This window comes from Neltuma alba, unplaced genomic scaffold (assembly GCF_004799145.2).
Source record: "Neltuma alba isolate B1F8T4 unplaced genomic scaffold, ASM479914v2 tig00011762_pilon, whole genome shotgun sequence".
Lineage (NCBI taxonomy): Eukaryota > Viridiplantae > Streptophyta > Magnoliopsida > Fabales > Fabaceae > Neltuma > Neltuma alba.
In genome coordinates, this window is record NW_021636389.1 from 26,069 (window position 1) to 51,061 (window position 24,993).

General features: G+C 32.5%; 1 protein-coding gene and 1 long non-coding RNA gene across 3 annotated transcripts; both read right to left on the reverse strand.

Moving 5' to 3' along the window:
- Positions 1-1,520: 1,520 nt before the first annotated feature.
- On the reverse strand, positions 1,521-14,421 carry LOC114717659 (ubiquitin carboxyl-terminal hydrolase 13). Of its 2 annotated transcripts, none has more exons than XM_028902869.1 (7): positions 14,328-14,421; positions 3,131-3,199; positions 2,972-3,060; positions 2,776-2,884; positions 2,046-2,114; positions 1,880-1,966; positions 1,521-1,785 (listed from the first exon to the last, which is right to left on the reverse strand). In XM_028902869.1, exons 1-7 carry the CDS (start codon positions 14,409-14,411, stop codon positions 1,708-1,710), a joined length of 585 nt encoding a protein of 194 aa, XP_028758702.1. In that variant the 5' UTR covers positions 14,412-14,421; the 3' UTR covers positions 1,521-1,707. The 2 variants fall into 2 exon arrangements, with proteins under 2 accessions (XP_028758702.1, XP_028758703.1); XM_028902870.1 differs by lacking the exon at positions 3,131-3,199 and adding an exon at positions 13,714-13,782.
- On the reverse strand, positions 12,244-12,643 carry LOC114717661 (uncharacterized). Its single transcript, XR_003737738.1, has 3 exons — positions 12,631-12,643; positions 12,465-12,551; positions 12,244-12,370 (listed from the first exon to the last, which is right to left on the reverse strand). It is a non-coding gene; the product is annotated as an uncharacterized LOC114717661 (long non-coding RNA).
- Positions 14,422-24,993: the final 10,572 nt, after the last annotated feature.

A 24,993-nucleotide genomic window follows, 5' to 3' on the forward strand; every position in this document is an offset into this window, starting at 1 on the left:
ACAGCCCGTGTGCAAACAAAACATCTTGTTTTTTATTTTTCCCCCTTTGTTGGGTAAACCACACACAACTTTCTTGGAATATAAAAATAAGGAAAAAAAAAGGTAGGGCCTGTTTGTTTTCTTGTTTTGGAAACAATATTAGCAAAAAAACTTATTTGGTTGTTAATTTTTAACTAAGTGTTTTGTAAAATAAAAAAATAGAAATATGTTTTTGAAAACAAAAACTCAATAATTTTTTTTACATGTTTTATTGTTTTTTTTTTTTCTATTTTGTTATTTTTCCTAATTTTCCTAATTGTTCTTTTTACTCAAGGCCACACTCTTCACTTTAGCTCTCATGCTCTTGTACGTCATTTCTCAGTCCCCCAACTGCACTCTTCACTTTATCTCTCACTTCCCATCAATTCTCCAAGTTGATTTTAAGAACGATGTTCCAAACAAGTTTTTATGTTTTCGTTTTCAAATGCTTTTTTTTTTCAGAATAATCATCCAAAGATAATTTTTTTTTTTTTCTGGGTTAATATAATTTTTTATCTTTTAAATTTGTCCTCATTTTGATTTTAGTCTCTTAAATTTCAAACTATAGGTTTTCATTCTTGAAAGGAAAAATGATCTATATTTTTATTAAATTATAAGACGGATGTTTTAAAGACCAAACTCAAAGGACTAAAATTATATGAACTTTTTTTTTTTTCCTTTTCGGCCAACCTGTCAAGGTTCAAGATATACCGTAGGAAAAGGATTTTTATTCGCCGGAAAGACTAAAAAAAAAAAACACTTTTTTTTTTTAAAAAATAGAGACAAAGAAATGGCCTGCAGAGGCCGAGCCCACCCTACCTCGGGGGAATATTGTTCCAAATAGAACAATTAGTCATTCAAAACTTCAGAATAGGGCCTATCACATGAGCATACGTCACTAGTGAGAAGGCCATTGAGATGCTTCCAGAGGGATAACCCAATGAAAGTGAGCCTACTTGATACATGTTTGAAAACTGAGCCCATGTGCAAACGGTTTCCATTACCCGATTTCTTCCCCAAAAAGATAAGAGGCTTCGTTGGCATCTGCCATAATCGTCCATGATGACCCCACCACACCCTTTTTCCCAATATTTACGGGCACCATTTTGTTTTTTTTGTTACAACGGGAGACATGAAATTTTCAGTCAAAAAAAAAAAAAAGGAGACATGAAACTTTTAGGTTCAGTAGGGGCTATAGCTTGTTCATGTGTATATATATACTAAAGAAGAATTGCAGGGATGTGCAATCTTTATTTTTTATTTTAACTAACAAAAAAGGGTGGGAATGCTAGTTAAAATAATCTATGCGTATAATCTTTATATTTCCTAACGTGCATAAATTAGCATAGGGGTGAATAAGTTCGACTCTTTTTCTCCGTGTAATTCCTTGCTTACAGAAAAATGTTTAGATTCCCAGTGGGGGGTGTAAAATCCATACATCCTTATGAAGTCGAATGAGACAGGAAGAAAAGAAGAAATGTATGAAAACAAATGACCAGATACTCTCACGGTTCGCATACGAGTTTATAAATGCATATGAAGGAAATAAAGCCCAAGTGTATGCAAGCATACATAGAAACGGAAAGTCGGGAGCAAAGTCAATCCATGGTCGCAATACAATTTCATGGCCACAAAACTCCAATAAAATCCTGCAAATGCTGATGCATTTTCACTTGTTTGCTTCCAAATTCATCCCACGGAGGATGACAACTCATTGGAATTGGTTTCCTGATTATGAATGTTTACTGGCTTCTCAAACGTGGCGATCTGAAAGAGCAAAACCCATGTATAAATTCAAAGGGAGAAACCAAACCAGGCACAACCACAAAAATTGCTTGAATTGAAAACCAATAAAATATACCCTCCGATTGCGCTTATGTCTTAAATATGAAGGCACATCTGGAAAACGGAGTGCTTTCTGAAAGCAAATGATATCTCCATCTTCTAGCTGCAATATGGAAATCACATCAGCGTATAGCACAACAAGAAAGCAACTCGGAGTATCAAGCGTGAAGAAATTTATTTACCTGACTTTCTGCATACGAGAGTTCCTTGTCAACGGGTTCACACATGACAGATGGTTCAAACTTAATTTCCTGCACAAAACACAGATACAGGAGATCTCAATTCCAAGACGCAACCCAAAAGGAAAAAACACTTAACAGGACACTCCAGTCATTAATTATGGATTTCCGTCAGTCACTGACATGCACGTTAGAATAAGGAGGGTCGAACATATTAATCACAGAGACATTCAGAATGCTCAGTTCAAAAATTAAACATGTAAAGGGCTATAGATCACAAATCATTCCTAAATCTAAATATCAAGTAAATGATGTGACCAAAGTCAAAAAAAATAATTCAGGTTGCAAGACCCCATAGAAAGAATGACGCACATGAAGATTAAATTCTTCATGAACTACCGAAATTGTGTCATTCAAGATTTGTTTAACCCCTGCTGAGCAACATCAAAATTTTCCTTCAACTTTTCCCCGTGGATAGCAACTAAACCTCTTGTATTTTAATCATCTTACTTATAATATATTTGCTTTATTATTTGAAAAAAGGGGGTTACATGGAATTGAACTGATAGACATGCCCAAACTCCTAACAAAGATCAAACAAGACAGTGGATTAATTTGGTTAGATGTGGATGGAACTGATTTTGAACAGACCTATGCTTCCAACAAACAAGGATAAAAACCACAGTGCATAAAACTTGCATGAAGCTATAGCCGAGAAAATTAGGGCACCAACCTCATAAAGTACAATCTCTTCCTCACGACCATAACCAGCCATTTCATTTAACTTCATTAATATCTCTGATGGCTTGCCAACCAGCTTCACAAAGAGCCTTCCAACATAACTGCCACCATAGAAATATTGATTTAACTTCAACAGTAGGTATTCCAACAGGCCTCAACAAATGCAAAGTAACAAAATCACTCAATACCGTAGTTCCTCTTTTAGCGGATCATATAGCTTGAAGAAAAGTAATATATCATCCTTCGTCTTTTCAGGTGGTGCAATGGGACGTAAATCCTAAATAATAAAGCAGAATATCAACAATACCATGTTTGATGCAATCACATTCCATAAATATAAAAATTACCAGCCCCAGCTCCACTTCCAAAAACAAATTAATGTGGACTTCTTTTAAAACTTTTCTCAATTGCCAAACCTGCAACATGAAGATGGTCGGAAACAAGTGAAAACCAGCATCAAATGGTAGAGATGCTAATGCATGGCAGAGTACTATAGCATACAGACAAGAAGTAATAGAAATTAATTAACTGCTCTTACAGAGCAAAAAGTACCGACCAGAGGATCCAAAATAATATAACTACCGCTAAACATTCTTTTGTTGTTTAAAAAAAATAAATAAATAACAGCCAGAAAAAGTTGGTTGGGTTAAAATGGACTGATGCACGAAAAACTCCACTAGGTGAACTGATGATAAGCCCACCCTCATATGAAATCTAAGATATGCTTCCAGCTAACAATATCACGTAAATAACAGCTTTTAGAAATAAGACAAGATGAAGCAATAGAACAGAAAAGATTAAGCTTCCGTAAAAGATCAGATTTTACAAAAGCAAAATGTAGCTCAAACCAAGACAGTCAGCAGCAGTTAAATAGATATGAAGCTTGCTATAGCCGAGACCAAAATAAAGGAAAAAAACAAAAAAGAAGGGCAAATAACAAGAAGAAGATTGGTTAGAAAACTATTACAAATGTGATTTCCTCAAAGGGCATCAATGGCCTACAAGGACGGTAGGAATGGTTTTGACGCCTTCCCCAAAGCCAAAAGCGCATAAATTGCACTGGTATGCCAAACTCTTTCGCAACCTCTTCCTGCAGTTTGCAAATCAACAAAGAAACATAACCACTGAAAATAATTCAACCAAGCGTAATAAGAAATTGACAATCATCACTCGCATCATAGTTTAAAAGCTAAAATACTCATCCAAAAAAATTCTGACAGCAGAGATTGACACCAACCATTTCTGCTTTAAATTGTTCTACAAACTCACCAACTTGATGCTGCATGAATATTGGTTACTTCCTATACGAATCTACGTGAATTTTGCAGGTTTATCAGTCAAGAACTTTTACACATAGATATCCTGCGCATTAGACACCAAGTCCACCACTTTTTTTCGGGGTGGTTAAAAAAATAGCTTCAGGCAACATCAAAATCGGTCTGAATGTTTCTAACCTCTATTTAAACAGCTTTTTAATATTTGTTATTTTTTGCGATAAAGAAAATTGGCCCATAAGGACCACTATTTAACAGCAGAATTTTTATTTATTCCCTGCTCATGTTCCTGAATTGTTGTTGCTGCTGCTGCTTATGTTATCCTAATTATATGGGATTTTATTGTTCAGATTAATGGTCTTGGGCTTCGGCCTCAAATCAATTACTTGGTGTAAACACTTACAATTAACAATTTGTACTGCAAATTGATAACTATGCATAATGCTAACATTTTTCTTAATTCAACTTTCTTCAAGGAATGCAACAGACTTGGATTAATATATAACCACGCAAGACCAGACCAGGCTGTTAGCAGAACATGCTACAGAAGAAAGAAAACAAGTTAAGACACCGTGCCAAGTTAGAGAGTCCTTGCAGAAGAGTAAAAGGATGGTAGATCACTAGATTGTCACACCTTGAAATGGTTAAAAGTCATCTGCTTTTTGACACTAAAACATTTCACTCTGTCATGGTCTACAAGGTCAAAATATATATCTTTTCCAATCTGTTTTGCAAGATCTTCATCTCGTGCCACCTAAGAAGCAGCACCGGAAAATTCTGGTGAAGTTAAAGAAGCAGTTGATTATACAAAAATCAAGAGAGGGAATTGATGACCTTTATAATGGTGTAAAGGTGAGCCTCTTCTTTCTTTTCATGCTCTTTTGCTTCATTTTCATTTATCAACCTCTCCGGCAATAATCCACTGCATAAATCCAAAGTATAGCCACAAAAAAAAAAGGTCAAAACTGGAAAGTATAGGAGAACTAAAATTAGGTTTAATTTTGAGCCCAACATTTGACAAGGCACTTCTCATAAAATACATTGTTTAGTTGACAACAATCAGCAAAGAGTATAAGTTGTTTTGAACACAACAAGAAGTCTCATTTCAACTAGGTTGCATTGGTTACAAAAAATGATGCCCTTTGTTAATAACTAAATTTTTAGATAGATTGTTAACCAAAAACTCTGGTTTAATGTTTCCTTGAATCTTCGTCTACCCTCTATTTGACTCTATAATAATGATCCAAGAGGTACAATTTCTAGTAAAAAGCAATAAAGTCACTAGAGTAACAATAACAATCGGAATTAAATTGGAGTTTATGAGAAAAGCGTGACTGATCCAATGGGCTTTAGGCCCAATGAATTCGAACTCCAACAGGGCTCTGACATGAAGATCATTTTCAAACAGAAAAGATCTTTTTGGGCCGTCAAGGAGACATAATCTTTGGATGGCTAAAATGACACAAAGATCTCATGTGCCCGACTAAAATAAAAACACAGTGATCTCAATCAAAAATTAAAATTAATTGTACCCAAAAAAAATTTAAAGTTAAGAAGTTCAGTGCTGGCCCAAAAAAAAAAAAAAAGAGGTTCAGATTTAATTTATTTTTATTCTTATACTCTTGGTTTTTTTTACTTTTAAAAATATAGAAATGTAAATGGAAGATAATCACTTCTTTGAAAAATAAAATTATCACTTAAAAGCTAATAATAAAAAATTTTAAATCTAAAACATCCAAACCAAATTTGGATAACCAGAGGTCGAAGACCAGCATGCCCCGTGCTTGTATCCTCTACTTTTTTTCGAGTAACAAATAACGTAATTTCAAAAATAAATAAATAAATAAATAACCGTACATCAAATCAAATGGCCACTAATCTCTACTCAAATTAAAATAAGGTGAGCCTTTTCAGGACCAAACCAGCATCCTCTGCCAGGTTGCGCAACACTGAGAAGCTTAATACAGAGCAAATAAAATGCCGCAAATAAACAACGAAATAATGAATAATGCCAAAAAAAAAACTATTTAACCGCAGAAATAAAAGCATGACAGCACTACACAGAAACATAAACGCTAAAAAGGAACGATGAAGCAGAATCAAGAAGAAGAGAATGTTGAGAGATAGACGAAGAAGAAGAGAGTTGGTATTTCTCATCGAAGAACCTGTTGATGTTGGCTGGCATATGAGCGTCGGTAACCGAACTGGAGACTCCGATGGCCTGGGAGTGGAGCAAACGATCCACACTCCGAGTCAAGGAGTCCATCGCGCGCGTAATCCCATCTAGAGAAGACTCCAACCGTTCTAATCGAGCGTTAATCACACGCTGTTCTATCATATAAGTTACACATCCAACGTCCGGCCGAAGATCCTCTGATCGGGTCTGTTCGGCCATTGGAGGTCAATGAAAGCACCAAATTGTAATGCAAAGGGTTGCCGAAGACTGCAGAGCAAAAAGGCAGTGAAATATAAACGCACGTAAAGCTCAGCGTCCAGCCGAAGGAAGATGCACAATCTACGCTGCGTTTTTGTATTGCCTTGCGGATTAAGTACACCGGTGGAAAGGAAAGTAACCAAAAAATAATAATAATAATAAAGAAATGGATTAAAGTTACTTTAGCCCTTTAACTTTACATAAATTTTATTTTAGTACCTTAATTTTTAAAAGTAAACTTTTAACTTTTAGTTGTATACTTTTAAAATTGTTAACAAAAAATAATGATATTGAGTTCTTAAATGCCGATAAAATATTACTAAATGCTAACATATTAAGTTTAATATTCAAAACAATCATAATTGATACAAAAAATATCATTTAATACTAACAATTTTGAGGTTAAAGGACTAAAAGTATACTTTTTAGAATTAAGAACCAAATTAAAACTTTATATAAAGTTAAAAGACCAAATATATACTTTAACTATAAAAAAAAAAAACATACTAGGCTATGTGGAAATGGGCCAAAAGGAAATATGAGCTATAGATAAAGTAAATGGGCCGAAAAGCATGACAAAAGGTCTAAAGAACATGGCTTATATGGGGAAAGGTTTTACTAACTGAGATTGATTCTAATGGAAGGGATTAGTCCCTTACAATATGATGGGTTCAAATTTTTGGCACAAGAGTCACCCATATTTAATGCTCGACATTACCTCGAATTACTTTCAATAAGAGTATATCAATGCTTGCCAAAAAAAAGTACAAGGAAAGATTTTCAGGAGAAGTGTGTGAAGAATTTTGTGAATCGCCTGCTTCTCTCCGACCTTCTCCTCCTCTTGGCCTTTTCTAAGGGATTTCTTCTGCTTGCATTTTTCTCACTTTCTTTAGCTATTTTTTGTCATTTTCTAAGTTGTAATGCACTATGATCGATATACAATAGTAATGTATTGGTGTGACCATTATAGTAGACTTACGGGGGAAGTAATTTAACCTCTCTTTTCTTGGAGTAGTTTAAACTCTTATTACTTCCAATCCTAATTATAAGATCTTATTTATAAACTATAAGTGAGGTCTTATACTTAGAACCGAAGGTAGTATTTATTAAGGCTATAGTCTGCCCTAGTTTCTTTAGTGAATAGTAAATAAGTAGGTTCAAACTTATTTCTAGACCAACCAACGGGTTTGGGTCTAGCGAAAGAGATTAATCACTCACAACATGACGAACTAAAGTTTAAATTCCTGCTAGGAGAGGTACCCACATTTAGTGCCCGACAATGCCTCGAATATGATTGCTTCTAATAGGAGGATACCTATACTTTAACCAAAAAAAACTTATTTTCTAGACCTATTTAAGTAAATAAGTAAGGACTATTTTAATAAAGCTCAGCTTATAGACTTCCAGACCTGATCTATTTATTTATTTTTTACCATGCACTATTTTATATAGTATAATATAAATGAATTTTTTAAATTATCTTTAAAATTACTAATTTAGCTTTAATGCAAAGTTTCATATCTTATCATTTACACAAGCTCCACCCTTTAATTTATATGTAATATTTTTATAGGTTTAAATAGTTATATATGACGTTAGAGTTATAGGATTTTAAACATATTTAAAAGCCCATATTTTAAATAGACATTTAAAAAAGATTTGAAGTAATATCTTTTACAATGCTTAGGTTTAGACTTGAGCCTTAGAAAATGGTATATATAAGCTTAGATTTAGAATCAGGCTTTATATCTTTATTTCAAAACCCATGTCAGTAAGGCAAAGCAAGGCTAATCTAACCTGTTTTCACTTTATAATGCAATAAATATTTTAAGTAGTTTGGTTCTAAATATGAGAACTAATTAAAAGGTTTACATTTATCCTAAATAATAATAGTAAGGTATCAATCTATTTTTATCTCTCAAATTTATAATTTTTATTATGTCAAGTCTTCAAATCACATATGACCATATGTCCTGTTTTATTTACTTGGGTTTATAATTAAATGACATTATTTTAAAAATAAGACACATAGTCATGTTTGATTAAAACTTGACATAATTGATATAAAGAACTTGATGTAAGTATAGGTTTTTTTTTCTTAAACTATTCTTATTGATTACACATTTAAAGAGGTTTTTTATCAAGAGATATTTCTAACGCAAATAATTGAAAAATATATTTTAAGAAAATTAACACATATTATTTTTACAAATAATCAAGTTAACTAATTTCTTAAATAAAACAGCAACCAACATCCTAATATTATTTTTCAGTGGCAACTGGCACTTTAATCTTATTTATAGTGCATTCAGCATGTACTATAAATAAGATTACTAAATATTAAATACACGATAAATAAGATTATAATGACAGATATAATTGAAAAATAATATTAAGATGTTGAATGTGTTATAACTAAAATAAAGGTATTGGATATAACTTCCAAATAACATTAGAACAGGTGGTACTTTACCATAATTATTTTAATTTTAGCGAATTAATTATTTAGTTTATATGTCAATAACAAAAGATGGCGATAAAATTGTTATTTAAAAAAAAAAAAAAAGATAGCGACAAAATTGCTCCTATTGCTCCTATAAGGGAGGAGGCTTGCAGGTAATTTTGTCATTTCGCATCCATTTCCTGCTAAGCTAACTGTTACCCTCGACTGATACTTGATGGTCAGATGAGAGGCATTCCCCTCTGGTCAAAAAAAAAAAAAAAAAGATGAGAGGCATTCCCTACATCCCATTTTCTCGGACTTTGGCAAATCAAACATCTGATTGAGAGATTAACCCAAATTCCTGGCTCTAATAAACTACACAGCCTCCTATAATTAATCAATTCCATATAGAGTAATTTTGAAATTTTAAAAGAATTAATTAATTTAAACAAAATTCATTAATTTATGTAAAATTATTAATAATTATTTTTACTAAAGGAGTATTGAGTAATACTTTATAACACGTACATCCTCTAAAGTTCATTGTCAAACATAAAGCCATCATTTAGATCATGCTTCAAGAAGTGGAATTCCATTTCTTAGTGATGAGGACCAAGATTATTAGTTTTCTCTGGCAGTCAGCAATTTGAACACAAACAGAAATGGGAAGATTCATTAAAAAGAAACAAAAGCTCAAATATTAACACAATCTGATCCATTATTTTTAAGAAATTATTTTCCTCATTAACACAGTCAATCCCCCTTCTCTGCTCGTAATTTCCAATATCGATCATTAATGAATCTTTTCCATTAGGGAAAAGACCTGCAAACACATAGGCATGGACAGGATCAACCACATAAGCACATAGAAAAATTGATATCTTTTTAAAAGCATACATCACAGGCAAATCGTAAGCTAAGTCCCCAACAATAAGGGCATGTTTAGAATGCTGTTCGGAAGAGAAAATGCGCATTAAGTAGAGTGGAACTTCAGTTAGTGGCTTATTTAAGGGTAAGATATTGTTTGAATTAACTTCTGAGCAAATGGGCTTTTCAAAAAAAGTTAGGTTAAAGCAAAAGTCAAAATTTGTAGCTTTTAGAAAAAAGTCACCCTAAAGAGAGAAAAAGGATGACCATGAGATGAGATATAAGTGTATTAAAATGAGTCATACTTTACTTTAATAAAAATAAAAATTACTCCAAAAATACTAAATAATTATGTACTTCTATAATCTTATTTATAAGGTAGAAAAAGAAGATTTTTTTAATTCTATTTATAAATCACTTTATTAATTTTTGGCATGAATATACAATTTTGTCCTTCATTTATTATAGAGTTTTTTTTTAATCTGTATTAAACAAGCTGAAATTGTCTTATAAATATAACAAAAAAAGTATGTTTATAAAAGTATCCAAAGAAAGAAAAAAAATTAAATAATAAACTTAGAGAAAATTGGAAAAAAAAAAGTCTTCATTAAAAATTTAATTGGGGATAAAGAATTCATAAAAATTTTAATTGGGGATAAATAATTAATGAGTTTTTATAAACATAGAGTAGTAGTACTTTGCAAATTAATTTTGTATACAAACCCTTTAATTTAAATCCTTTTTATTAATTTGAAATCCCTATTATAATTTTCTCACTAACAAATATTTTTATTTTATAATTATAATTTTAATAATTTTTTTTGACAATTATCACATTAAAATCATATAATATAAAACACTATCCTTCAATAAAATTCATGTCTTTATATTCATTTTATATGTAAACTTACTCTTCTATTAATCATCCAAACAAGTGTTAACTTTTCCAACTGACTTCTTACAAGCATCAATCTAAACATAAACCACATTACAGTAACTGATTTTTACCCTAATTTAAGTTTGTAAAAGTCAGTTAGAATAAAAGTCAATTTTACCATCGCTAATCCAAACACACTCTATACTTTATAAAAGGAGCACATATAGATTTCATGTTTAAAAAGCACCTTAACAATATCAACCTCAGTTCAAGCATTGTGTCCTACTCGAAAGCAGATTATTACATGAAGGCAAGGGTTCTAACTGGCCGTATTAACTTAGGAATAGAAGCAGGGATTTCAATGCATGCTTTCTGGTATGGAGTTTTGTTAACCCCTCTCATCATGACTTAGGATGCTTGCTTCCCATAAAAAGTTCACAAGTATCAGGATGAAATCAGAAGTTTAACTGATCTTCATATGGCATAATAGTTATGCCTAAAACTTCGTTACCACGAGAACAAAGAAGCAAGCAAAAAGGTCTTAGACCAATTATGATTTTATTTTAAATAGGAATGTTGCTGCTTAAATATGATGAATCAAAACAGTTGAGATATTTGTTCACTTAGAGATGAAAAGTAGATAAGACAAATTGCTTAAAATTAGTGAATTTTTTAAAAGTTTCGTAGAAACATTTTTCATCAATAGGTCAAAAATTAAAAATAAAAATACAAAGAGAGAAAAAAAAATTTCATAAAAATGAAAAATCAGATATCAATCATTAATGAAAAATCAGATATCAATCACTAGTGAGAAGGGAATTGAGATGTTTCCAGAGGGATAACCCAATGAAAGCGAGCCCACTTGATAGACGTTTGAAACTGAGCCCAAATGCAAACGTTTCCATTACCCCTTTTTCCCCACTAGAGATAAGAGGCTTCGTTGACATCTGCCGTAATGGTCCATGAATCCATGATGACCCCACCACACCCTTTTTCCCAGTATTTAGTTGCACCATTTTTATGTTTAGTAGGGGCTATAGCTTGTTCATGTCCTCCCCACCCCCCCCCCCAACACACACACACACACACCACACACACACACAAAAGAAGAATTGTAGGGATGTGCAATCTCTCACACACACACACTAAAGAAGAATTGCAGGGATGTGCAATCTTTATTTTTTATTGTAACTAACAAAAAAGGGTGGGAATACTAGTTAAAATAATCTATACGTATAATCTTTATATGTTCTAATGTGCATAAATTAGCATAGGGGTGAATAAGTTCGACTCTTTTTCTCCGTGTAATCCCTTGCTTGCAGAAAAATGTTTAGATTCCCAGTGGGGGGTGTAAAATCTATACGTCCTTATGAAGTCGAATGAGATAGGAAGAAAAGAGGAAATGTATGAAAACAAATGACCAGATACTCTCACGGTTCGCATACAAGTTTATAAATGCATATGAAGGAAATAAAGCGCAAGTGTATGCAAGCATACATAGAAACAGAAAGTCGGGAGCAAAGTCAATCCATGGTCGCAATACAATTTCATGGCCACAAAACTCCAATAAAATCCTGTAAATGCTGATGCATTTTCACTTGTTTGCTTCCAAATTCATCCCACGGAGGATGACAACTCATTGGAATTGGTTTCCTGATTATGAATGTTTACTGGCTTCTCAAACGTGGCGATCTGAAAGAGCAAAACCCATGTATAAATTCAAAGGGAGAAACCAAACCAGGGACAACCACAAAAATTGCTTGAATTGAAAACCAATAAAATATACCCTGCGATTGCGCTTATGTCTTAAATATGAAGGCACATCTGGAAAACGGAGTGCTTTCTGAAAGCAAATGATATCTCCATCTTCTAGCTGCAATATGGAAATCACATCAGCGTATAGCACAACAAGAAAGCAACTCGGAGTATCAAGCGTGAAGAAATTTATTTACCTGACTTTCTGCAAACGAGAGTTCCTTGTCAATGGCTTCACACATGACAGATGGTTCAAACTTAATTTCCTGCAGAAAACACATACAGGAGATCTCAATTCCAAGACGCAACCCAAAAGGAAAAAACACTTAACAGGACACTCCAGTCATTAATTATGGATTTCCGTCAGTCACTGACATGCACGTTAGAATAAGAAGGGTCGGACATATTAATCACAGAGACATTCAGAGTGCTCAGTTCAAAAATTAAACATGTAAAGGGCTATAGATCACAAATCATTCCTAAATCTAAATATCAAATAAATGATGTGACCAAAGTCAAAAAAAAAAAAAATTCAGGTTGCAAGACCCCATAGAAAGAATGACGCACATGAAGATTAAATTCTTCATGAACTACCGAAATTGTGTCATTCAAGATTTGTTTAACTGCTGAGCAACATCAAAATTTTCCTTCAACTTTTCCCCGTGGATAGCAACTAGACCTCTTGTATTTTAATCATCTTACTTATAATATATTTGCTTTATTATTTGAAAAAAGGGGGTTACATGGAATTGAACTGATAGACATGCCCAAACTCCCAACCAAGATCAAACAAGACATTGGATTAATTTGGTTAGATGTGGATGGAACTGATTTTGAACAGACCTATGCTTCCAACAAACAGGGATAAAAACCACGGTGCATAAAACTTGCATGAAGCTACAGCCGAGAAAATTAGGGCACCAACCTCATAAAGTACAATCTCTTCCTCACGACCATAACCAGCCATTTCATTTAACTTCATTAATATCTCTGATGGCTTGCCAACCAGCTTCACAAAGAGCCTTCCAACATAACTGCCACCATAGAAATATTGATTTAACTTCAACAGTAGGTATTACAACAGGCCTCAACAAATGCAAAGTAACGAAATCACTCAATACCGTAGTTCCTCTTTTAGGGGATCATATAGCTTGAAGAAAAGTAATATATCATCCTTCGTCCATTTAGGTGGTGCAATGGGACATAAATCCTAAATAAAAAAGCAGAATATCAACAATACCATGTTTGATGCAATCACATTCCATAAATATAAAAATTACCAGCCCCAGCTCCACTTCCAAAAACAGATTAATGTGGACTTCTTTTAAAACTTTTCTCAATTGCCAAACCTGCAACATGAAGATGGTCGGAAACAAGTGAAAACTAGCATCAAATGGTAGAGATGCTAATGCATGGCAGAGTACTATAGCCTACAGACAAGAATTAATAGAAATTAACTGCTCTTACAGAACGAAAAGTACTGACCAGAGGATCCAAAATAATATAAATAATGCTAAAAAAAATTTTATTTTTTAAAAAGAAAGAATTAAATAACAGCCAGAAAAAGTTGGCTGGGTTAAAATGGACAGATACACAAAAAACACGACTAGATGAACCGATGATAAACCCACCCTCATATGAAATCTAAGATATGCTTCCAGCAAACAATATCACGTAAATAACAGCTTTTAGAAATAAGACAACATGCAGCAATAGAACAGAAAAGATTAGGCTTCCGTGAAAGATCAGTTTTTACAAAAGCAAAATGTAGCTCAAACCAAGACAGTCAGCAGCAGTTAAACAGATATGAAGCTTGCTATAGCCGAGACCAAAATAAAGGGAAAAAAAAATGAAGGGCAAATAACAACAAGAAGATTGGTTAGAAAACTATTACAAATTTGGTTTCCTCAAGGGGCGTCAATGGCCTACAAGGGCGGTAGGAATGGTTTTCACGCCTTCCCCAAAGCCAAAAGCGCATTAATTGCACTGGTATACCAAACTCTTTTGCAACCTCTTCCTGCAGTTTGCAAATCGACAAAGAAATATAACCACTGAAAATAATTCAACCAAGCATAATAAGAAATTGACAATCATCACTCGCATCATAGTTTAAAAGCTAAAATGCTCATCCAAAAAAATTCTGACAGCAGAGATTGATACCAACCATTTCTGCTTTAAATTGTTCTACAAACTCACCAACTTGATGCTGCATAAATATTGGTTACTTCCTATACGAATCTACGTGAATTTTGCAGGTTTATCAGTCAAGAACTTTTACACATAGATATCCTGCGCATTAGACACCAAGTCCACCACTTTTTTTCGGGGTGGTTAAAAAAATGGCTTCAGGCAACATCAAAATCGGTCTGAATGTTTCTAACCTCTATTTAAACAGCTTTTTAATATTTGTTATTGTTTTCGATAAAGAAAATTGGCCCATAAGGACCACTATTTAACGGCAGAATTTTTATTTATTCCCTGCTCATGTTCCTGAATTGTTGTTGCTGCTGCTGCTTATGTTATCCTAATTATATGGGATTTTATTGTTCAGATTAATGGTCTTGGGCTTCGGCCTCAAATCAATTACTTGGTGTAAAAACTTACAATTAACAATTTGTACTGCAATTTGATAACTATGCATAATGCTAACATTTTTCTTAATTCAACTTTCTTCAAGGAATGCAACAGACTTGGATTAATATATAACCACGCAAGACCAGACCAGGCTGTTAGCAGAGCATGCTACAGAAGAAAGAAAACAAGTTAACACACCGTGCCAAGTTAGAGAGTCCTTGCAGAAGAGTAAAAGGATGGTAGATCACTAGATTGTCATACCTTGAAATGGTTAAAAGTCATCTGCTTTTTGACACGAAAACATTTCACTCTGTCATGGTCTACAAGGTCAAAATATATATCTTTTCCAATCTGTTTTGCAAGATCTTCATCTCGTGCCACCTAAGAAGCAGCACCGGAAAATTCTGGTGAAGTTAAAGAAGCAGTTGATTATACAAAAATCAAGAGAGGGAATTGATGACCTTTATAATGGTGTAAAGGTGAGCCTCTTCTTTCTTTTCATGCTCTTTTGCTTCATTTTCATTTATCAACCTCTCCGGCAATAATCCACTGCATAAATCCAAAGTATAGCCACAAAAAAAAAAGGTCAAAACTGGAAAGTATAGGAGAACTAAAATTAGGTTTAATTTTGAGCCCAACATTTGACAAGGCACTTCTCATAAAATACATTGTTTAGTTGACAACAATCAGCAAAGAGTATAAGTTGTTTTGAACACAACAAGAAGTCTCATTTCAACTAGGTTGCATTGACTACAAAATATGATGCCTTTTGTTAATAACTAAATTTTTAGATAGATTGTTAACGAAAAAATCTGGTTTAATGTTTTCTTGAATCTTCCTCTACCCTCTATTTGACTCTATAATAATGATCCAAGAGGTACAATTTCTCGTAAAAAGCAATAAAATCACTAGAGCAACAATAACAATCGGAATTAACTCTACCCATATGTATATATATTTATTTACGCATTATGTGTGTGTAGTTCTCACAACCATCCCCACAACTGAGCTTGCGCAGTAGCAGCAAGCACGTCATTAAATTTTGCAGAATTTGGGCAAGGGTTCAAGGACTTATAAGGCTTTTACTTATAGGTAACCTTTCCGACGTGAGATTCATGACAGATGCTTCTTATATTTACATTTTAAAAAGGGCATCCAAACTTCCCTTTGTACTTGCATACATCTAATTGACTTTCAAACTTAAGAAACCTCAGCACTCATAAAGAATTCATTGGTGATCCTCATTGATTCTCATAATTGGAGTTTATGAGAAAAGCGTGACTGATCCAATCGGCTTTAGGCCCAATGAATTCGAACTCCAACAGGGCTCTGACATGAGGATCATTTTCAAACAGAAACGATCTTTTTGGGCCGTGAAGGAGACATAATCTTTGGATGGCTAAAATGACACAATGATCTCATGTGCCCGACTAAAAATAAAACACAGTGATCTCAATCAAAAATTAAAATTAATTGTACCCCAAAAAAAATTAAAGTTAAGAAGTTCAGTGCTGGCCCAAAAAAAAAAAAAAAAAGAGGTTCAGATTTAATTTATTTTTATTCTTATACTCTTGGTTTTTTTTACTTTTAAAAATATAGAAATGTAAATGGAAGATAATCACTTCTTTGAAAAATAAAATTATCACTTAAAAGCTAATAATAAAAAATTTTAAATCTAAAACATCCAAACCAAATTTGGATAACCAGAGGTCGAAGACCAGCATGCCCCGTGCTTGTATCCTCTACTTTTTTTCGAGTAACAAATAACGTAATTTCAAAAATAAATAAATAAATAAATAACCGTACATCAAATCAAATGGCCACTAATCTCTACTCAAATTAAAATAAGGTGAGCCTTTTCAGGACCAAACCAGCATCCTCTGCCAGGTTGCGCAACACTGAGAAGCTTAATACAGAGCAAATAAAATGCCGCAAATAAACAACGAAATAATGAATAATGCCAAAAAAAAAACTATTTAACCGCAGAAATAAAAGCATGACAGCACTACACAGAAACATAAACGCTAAAAAGGAACGATGAAGCAGAATCAAGAAGAAGAGAATGTTGAGAGATAGACGAAGAAGAAGAGAGTTGGTATTTCTCATCGAAGAACCTGTTGATGTTGGCTGGCATATGAGCGTCGGTAACCGAACTGGAGACTCCGATGGCCTGGGAGTGGAGCAAACGATCCACACTCCGAGTCAAGGAGTCCATCGCGCGCGTAATCCCATCTAGAGAAGACTCCAACCGTTCTAATCGAGCGTTAATCACACGCTGTTCTATCATATAAGTTACACATCCAACGTCCGGCCGAAGATCCTCTGATCGGGTCTGTTCGGCCATTGGAGGTCAATGAAAGCACCAAATTGTAATGCAAAGGGTTGCCGAAGACTGCAGAGCAAAAAGGCAGTGAAATATAAACGCACGTAAAGCTCAGCGTCCAGCCGAAGGAAGATGCACAATCTACGCTGCGTTTTTGTATTGCCTTGCGGATTAAGTACACCGGTGGAAAGGAAAGTAACCAAAAAATAATAATAATAATAAAGAAATGGATTAAAGTTACTTTAGCCCTTTAACTTTACATAAATTTTATTTTAGTACCTTAATTTTTAAAAGTAAACTTTTAACTTTTAGTTGTATACTTTTAAAATTGTTAACAAAAAATAATGATATTAAGCTCTTAAATGCCGATAAAACATTATTAAATGCTAACTTATTAAGGGGTGTTTGGATGAGGCAAAACTATAGTTTGGAGAATAGCTTCTGGAGAGAATAGATTTTGAAAGAATAGCTTTTCTGAAAAAATGATTCTGATAAAGTGAAAGTGTTTGGATAGTTGTTGTCAGAAGTACTTTTTCATACGTAGAAATTACTAAAAAGAATATATGTATATATATTAATTACATATAAGTTATAGTTCATAATATATGTTAATTTGAAGTAAATAAATAATATTAATAAAAAAAATTAATACGTATATATATGAATAAAATAAATAAATATGTTTTTTTGCAAAGTAATATAATATAATAATTAAATATGTATATATATTAATGAAATAATTAAAATTAAAACGTATATATATGGACAAAATAATTAAATATGTTTTTCGTAAAATAATTTATTTTGCCAACAAAAAATATGATTATTTCTAACAGATTTTAAAGATGAAGAAATCCGATAATTTTTTTTGACAAAATTAAAAAACCACACAAAAAAAATTTCATGTCAATTGTCTTCATAATAGAGGTTACAACGAAATATATTTGTCCAAGTACTTTTTTTTTTCTAACAACACATTACATTATCTGAAAAGAAAAAAGGAAATAAACAGGACATGACTATTCTCATATAATTAATTTGTTTTTTTTAAAACAATACTCCTTACTAGAATCAAACACAAATATTTCTAAATTTTTTTTTTGGGCATTCAATGATCAGTATTACATTTTCACTCCTAGCTATAAAATAGCTGAAGCATTTATGAAATTTTTAGGATATGTCCTTCACTGAAATTGAAATTTTTTGTATATGCGAAAAAGGAGATTCACACATATTCAATGACTTTCATTAAGAGAAATTTTAGAATGTCAGAGATAATTTTTAAAAATATATAAAATCAAAAAACTAATTTTAACCACCTTTGCTAATATGTGTGTTTCAATTAAAATCATCTTTTAAATAGGGCTGAGATGTAGTTAAATTGATATATTTAACTAATGAAAGCTAAAAAAAAGGAAACATTATTAAAAAGGAAAGTGATTTCAATATATATTTGACTGATCACTTAGAATGGATAGGTGGCTTTAGCAAAGTTGCAATTGCAACGAGGATTGTGCACTACAGGATGAAAACATAAGCATATTTTTTTCACGTCACAATCTTACTGCACCGTATATGGTCACTTAGCTTGCAAAATCTCAGTTAAATTTTGTTTATCTATTTCTGATACATATGACCTGATGTATGCTTTGAAGGTTTTTCTATTTGTGTTTCGAATCGCAAATAAATGGACAGGCACCGACCACAGAGTAAAAATTCACATCTTGAAGGTATATATTCTGTTTCTCCTGATCATCCAGCATATAAAACCGAAATTGCTTTGTGGAACTATGAGACACCGAAATTATTAGAAACGTTTTCCTTTTCATAGCAAATAATTAAAGGGATATCTTTGCAAAATCAAACCAACTCAATCGGATGTGGGGAATCCTCAGGGGTCAGGCCGAAAGGAAAGAAAAACAGAAAGAAAATTATCATTTTTACGTCGGGCTTAACTGAAACTCAACATATTGTTTCTGGTTTGTCAATAACATCTGATCGGTGTCAAGCAAGCAACCAACAAAATCAGCCACTATAAGTGAACATAGCATAGGCAACCGGTGAAACCAACATCTGTCTCGGAGAAAAAAAAAAAAAAAACGACGCTGGACGGAACCTCTGTTTCGGGAGAAAAAAATGACACTTGACAGAATTTCATAATGCACCAGATCTCCAGCCACAATGACCGACGGAAGAAGACATCTTACCGGAAACGTTGGATCTGACCGACGGAAGAAGACACGGCGACCAGAGCTTCAGAAGGGGCGACGGTGGAAGAATGATATGCGCTTGTGTTCTTGGCTGAGTGATGGAACCGAACACAGTGACTTCAGATGAGCTGACCAGCGACGATACCAGAAATGGAAGGCTTGGATCAGGCAACCCAATACGCGATCTTCTTCTCGGAGGCCGAGAAACACCTCGTCGGCACTGAAATTCCTCAGCGGTTCACGATCTCACTGATGGGATGAAGAGGCAACGGCACAGGAGGACCGATTTCTTCAACAGGGGCGACGGCACAGGAGAAGGGAAATCTTCAGAGCAGTGGGAGAAGGGGCGACGGAATGGGAGAGAAGGTTCTTCTGAAGGGGTGACGGAAGGGGAGAACTTCAGATGGGAGAAGAGAAATGGGAGCCTTCGAATGGGAGAGGAGGCAATTTCACCGTTGGAAGCTACTGACAGGAGTAATAATTACTCCAACGAATATTTTTACTCCTCAGAAGCAGGTCGCCTGATGCTTCCAAAGAAACCAAGGTTTCCATACTCAAAACCATGGTTTTCTTGAAAACCATGGTTTTCATAAAACAAGGGGTGTTTGGCAAATTTTTTGCCAAACCATGGTTTGGCAAAAAACCCAAACACCCCCTAAGTTTAATATTCAAAACAATCGTAATTGATACAAAAAATATCATTTAATACTAACAAGTTTGATGTTAAAAGACTAAAAGTATACTTTTTAAAGTTAAGAACCAAATTAAAACTTTATATAAAGTTAAAGGACCAAATATATACTTTAACTAAAAAAAAACATACTAGGCTATGTGGAAATGGGCCAAAAGGAAATATGAGCTATAGATGAAGTAAATAGGCCGAAAAGCATGACAAAAGGTTTAAAGAACATGGCTTATATGAGAAAAGGTTTTACTAACTGAGATTGATTCTAATGGAAGGGATTAGTCCCTTACAATATGATGGGTTCAAATTTTTGGTAGAAGAGTTACCCATATTTAATGCTCGACAGTACCTCGAATTACTTTTAATAAGAGTATATCAATGATATGCTTGCCAAAAAAAAGTATGAGGAAAGATTTTCAGGAGAAGTGTGTGAAGAATTTTGTGAATCGCCTGCTCCTCTCCGACCTTCTCTTCCTCCTGGCCTTTTCTGAGGGATTTCTTTTGCTTCCATTTTTCTCACTTTCTTTAGCTATTTTTTGTCATTTTCTAATTTGTAATGCACTATGATTGATATACAATAGTAATGTATTGGTGTGACCATTATAGTAGACTTATGGGGGAAGTAATTTAACCTCTCTTTTCTTGGAGTAGTTTAAACTCTTATTACTTCCAATCCTAATTATAAGATCTTATTTAAACTATAAGTGAGGTCTTATACTTAGAACTAAGGTAGTATTTATTAAGGCTATAGTCTGCCCTAGTTTCTCTAGTGAATAGTAAATAAGTAGGTTCAAACTTATTTTTAGACCAACCAACGGGTTTGGGTCTAGCGAAAGAGATTAATCCTTCACAACATGACGAACTAAAGTTTAAATCCCTACTAGGAGAGGTACCCACATTTAGTGCCCAACAATGCCTCGAACAGGATTGCTTCTAATAGGAGGATACCTATATTTTAGCAACAAAAAAAAAACTTATTTTCTAGACCAATTTAAGTAAATAACTAAGGACTATTTTAATAAAGCTCAGCTTATAGACTTACAGACCTGATCTATTTATTTATTTTTTACCATGCACTATTTTATATAGTATAATATAAATGAATTTTTTAAATTATCTTTAAAATTACTAATTTAGCTTTAATGCAAAGTTTCATATCTTATCATTTACACAAGCTCCACCCTTTAATTTATATGTAATATTTTTATAGGTTTAAATAGTTATATGTGACGTTAGAGTTATAGGATTTTAAACATATTTAAAAGCCCATATTTTAAATAGACATTTGAAAAAGATTTGAAGTAATATCTTTTACAATGCTTAGGTTTAGACTTGAGCCTTAGAAAATGTTATATATAAGCTTAGATTTAGAATCAGGCTTTATATCTTTATTTCAAAACCCATGTCAGTAAGGCAAAGCAAGGCTAATCTAACCTGTTTTCACTTTATAATGCAATAAATATTTTAAATAGTTTGGTTCTAAATATAAGAACTAATTAAAAGGTTTACATTTATCCTAAATAATAATAGTAAGGTATCAATCTATTTTTATCTCTCAAATTTACAATTTTTCCTTAAAAAATATTTAGATCAAGTTTCTTATATTTATTATGTTAAGTCTTCAAATCACATATGACCATATGTCCTGTTTTATTTACTTGGGTTTATAATTAAATGACATTATTTTAAAAATAAGACACATAGTCATGTTTGATTAAAACTTGACATAATTGATATAAAGAACTTGATGTAAGTATAGGTTTTTTTCCCTTAAACTATTCTTATTGATTACACATTTAAAGAGGTTTTTATCAAGAGATATTTCTAATGCAAATAATTGAAAAATATATTTTAAAAAAATTAACACATATTATTTTTACAAATAATCAAGTTAACTAATTTCTTAAATAAAACAGCAACCAACATCCTAATATTATTTTTCAGTGGCAACTGGCACTTTAATCTTATTTATAGTGCATTCAACATGTACTATAAATAAGATTACTAAATATTAAATACACGATAAATAGGATTATAATGACAGATATAATTGAAAAATAATATTAAGATGTTGAATGTGTTATAACTAAAATAAAGGTATTGGATATAACTTCCAAATAACATTAGAACGGGTGGTACTTTACCATAATTATTTTAATCTTAGCAAATTAATTATTTAGTTTATATGTCAATAACAAAAGATAGCGATAAAATTGTTATTTAAAAAAAAAAAAGATAGCGACAAAATTGCTCCTATTGCTCCTATGAGGGAGGAGGCTTGCAGGTAATTTTGTCATTTCGCATCCATTTCCCGCTAAGCTAACTGTTACCCTCGATTGATACTTGATGGTCAGATGAGAGGCATTCCCCTCTGGTCAAAAAAAAAAAAAAAAGAAAAGATGAGAGGCATTCCCTACATCCCATTTTCTCGGACTTTGGCAAATCAAACATCTGATTGAGAGATTAACCCAAATTCCTGGCTCTAATAAACTACACAGCCTCCTATAATTAATCAATTCCATATAGAGTAATTTTGAAATTTTAAAAGAATTAATTAATTTAAACAAAATTCATTAATTTATGTAAAATTATTAGTAACAATATTACTAAAGGAGTATTGAGTAATACTTTATAACACGTTACATCCTCTAAAGTTCATTGTCAAACATAAAGCCATAATTTACATGATGCTTCAAGAAGTGGAATTCCATTTCTTAGTGATGAGGACCGAGATTATTTATTTTCTCTGGCAGTCCACAATTTGAACACAAACAGAAATGGGAAGATTCATTAAAAAGAATCAAAAGCTCAAATATTAACACAATCTGATCCATTATTTTTAAGAAATTATTTTCCTCATCATTAAAACAGCCAATCCCCCTTCTCTGCTCGTAATTTCCAATATTGATCATTAATGAATCTTTTCCATTAGGGAAAAGACCTATAAACACATAGGCATGGACAGGATCAACCATATAAGAACAGAGAAAAATTGATATCTTTTTAAAAGCATACATCACAGGCAAATCCTAAGCGAAGTCCCCAACAATAAGGACATGTTTAGAATGCTGTTCGGAAGAGAAAATGCGCATTAACTAGAGTGAAACTTCAGTTAGTGACTTATTAAGGGTAAGATATTGTTTGAATTAACTTCTGAGCAAATGGGCTTTTAAAAAAAAGTTAGGTTAAAGCAAAAGTCAAAATTTGTAGCTTTTAGAAAAAAGTCACCCTAAAGAGAGAAAAAGGATGACCATGAGATGAGATATAAGTGTATTAAAATGAGCCCTACTTTACTTTAATAAAAATAAAAATTACTCCAAAAATACTAAATAATTATGTACTTCTATAATCTTATTTATAAGGTAGAAAAAGAAGATTTTTTTAATTCTATTTATAAATCACTTTATTAATTTTTGGCATGAATATACAATTTTGTCCTTCATTTATTATAGAGTTTTTTTTAATTTGTATTAAACAAGCTGAAATTGTCTTATAAATAGAACAAAAAAGTATGGTCTTATAAATAGAACCAAAAAAGCATGTTTATAAAAGTATCCAAAGGAAAAAAAATTAAATAATAAACTTAAAGAAAATTGGAAAAAAAAGTCTTCACTAAAAATTTAATTGGTGATAAAGACTTAATGAATTTCTTATAAACACATAGTAGTAGTACTGTGCAAATTAATTAGTCTTCATTAAAAATTTAATTGGTGATAAAGACTTAATGAATTTTTTATAAACACAGAGTAGTAGTACTGTGCAAATCAATTTTATATACAAACCCTTTAATTCTCACTAACAAATATTTTTATTTTATGATTATAATTTTAATGATTTTTTAACAATTATCACATTAAAATCATATGATATAAAACACTACCCTTCAATAAAATCTATGTCTTTTTATTTATTTTACATGTAAACTTACTCTTCTATTAATCATCCAAACAAGTGTTAACTTTTTTAACTAACTTCTTATAAGTATCAATTTAAATGTAAATCACATTACAGTAACTGATTTTTACCTTGACTTAAGTTTGTAAAAGTCAGTTGGAATAAAAGTCAATTTTGCTATCGCTAATCCAAATACACTTTATTCTTTATAAAAGTAGCACATATAGATTCCATGTAGAGCCGGTAATATGGGTTGAACCTGCGAGTCTAACTCGCAAAAAATGACAGGTTAGGGTTGGCCAAAAGCCAACCCGCCACTACCTTAAAAAATATAACTCGCACCGTCATAACCTGAACCCGCGACGAGTTGGCCCACCTATTTTTTTTTTAAAAAAATAAATAATGAAAGCAAAAGTAAAGCAGACTTTCACTTCAAACTTCATTGCCATTAGAAATAACTAGGTAAAGAGAGTTATTTAGTGTTGCTCATTAGTTTCATCGGAAAAAAATATGCGAACTGCATTATCATGTTGGGAAATTGGACAATCATATACTATTTGTATTTTATTGTATTGTAATTTTTATTTGGATGTTTGTAATATTTTATATTATTTTTAGTGTTTTTATTTTTGATTATATGTAACTACTAACATTTAAAATTTAAAATAAACAAATAAATAAATAAGCAAGGAAAAAAAAATTCTAGTGGGTTGGTAGGTTGGCCCGCTAATCCACCTTAGTGGGTTAGGGTTGGCAAAATACCAACCCGTCAGAAAACGGGCCTTTTGAGCCCGTACCGTGTAACTTGCGGCCCACCACAGGCAACCTGCAACCGGTCCTAATTTCATATTTAAAAAACACCTTAACATTATCA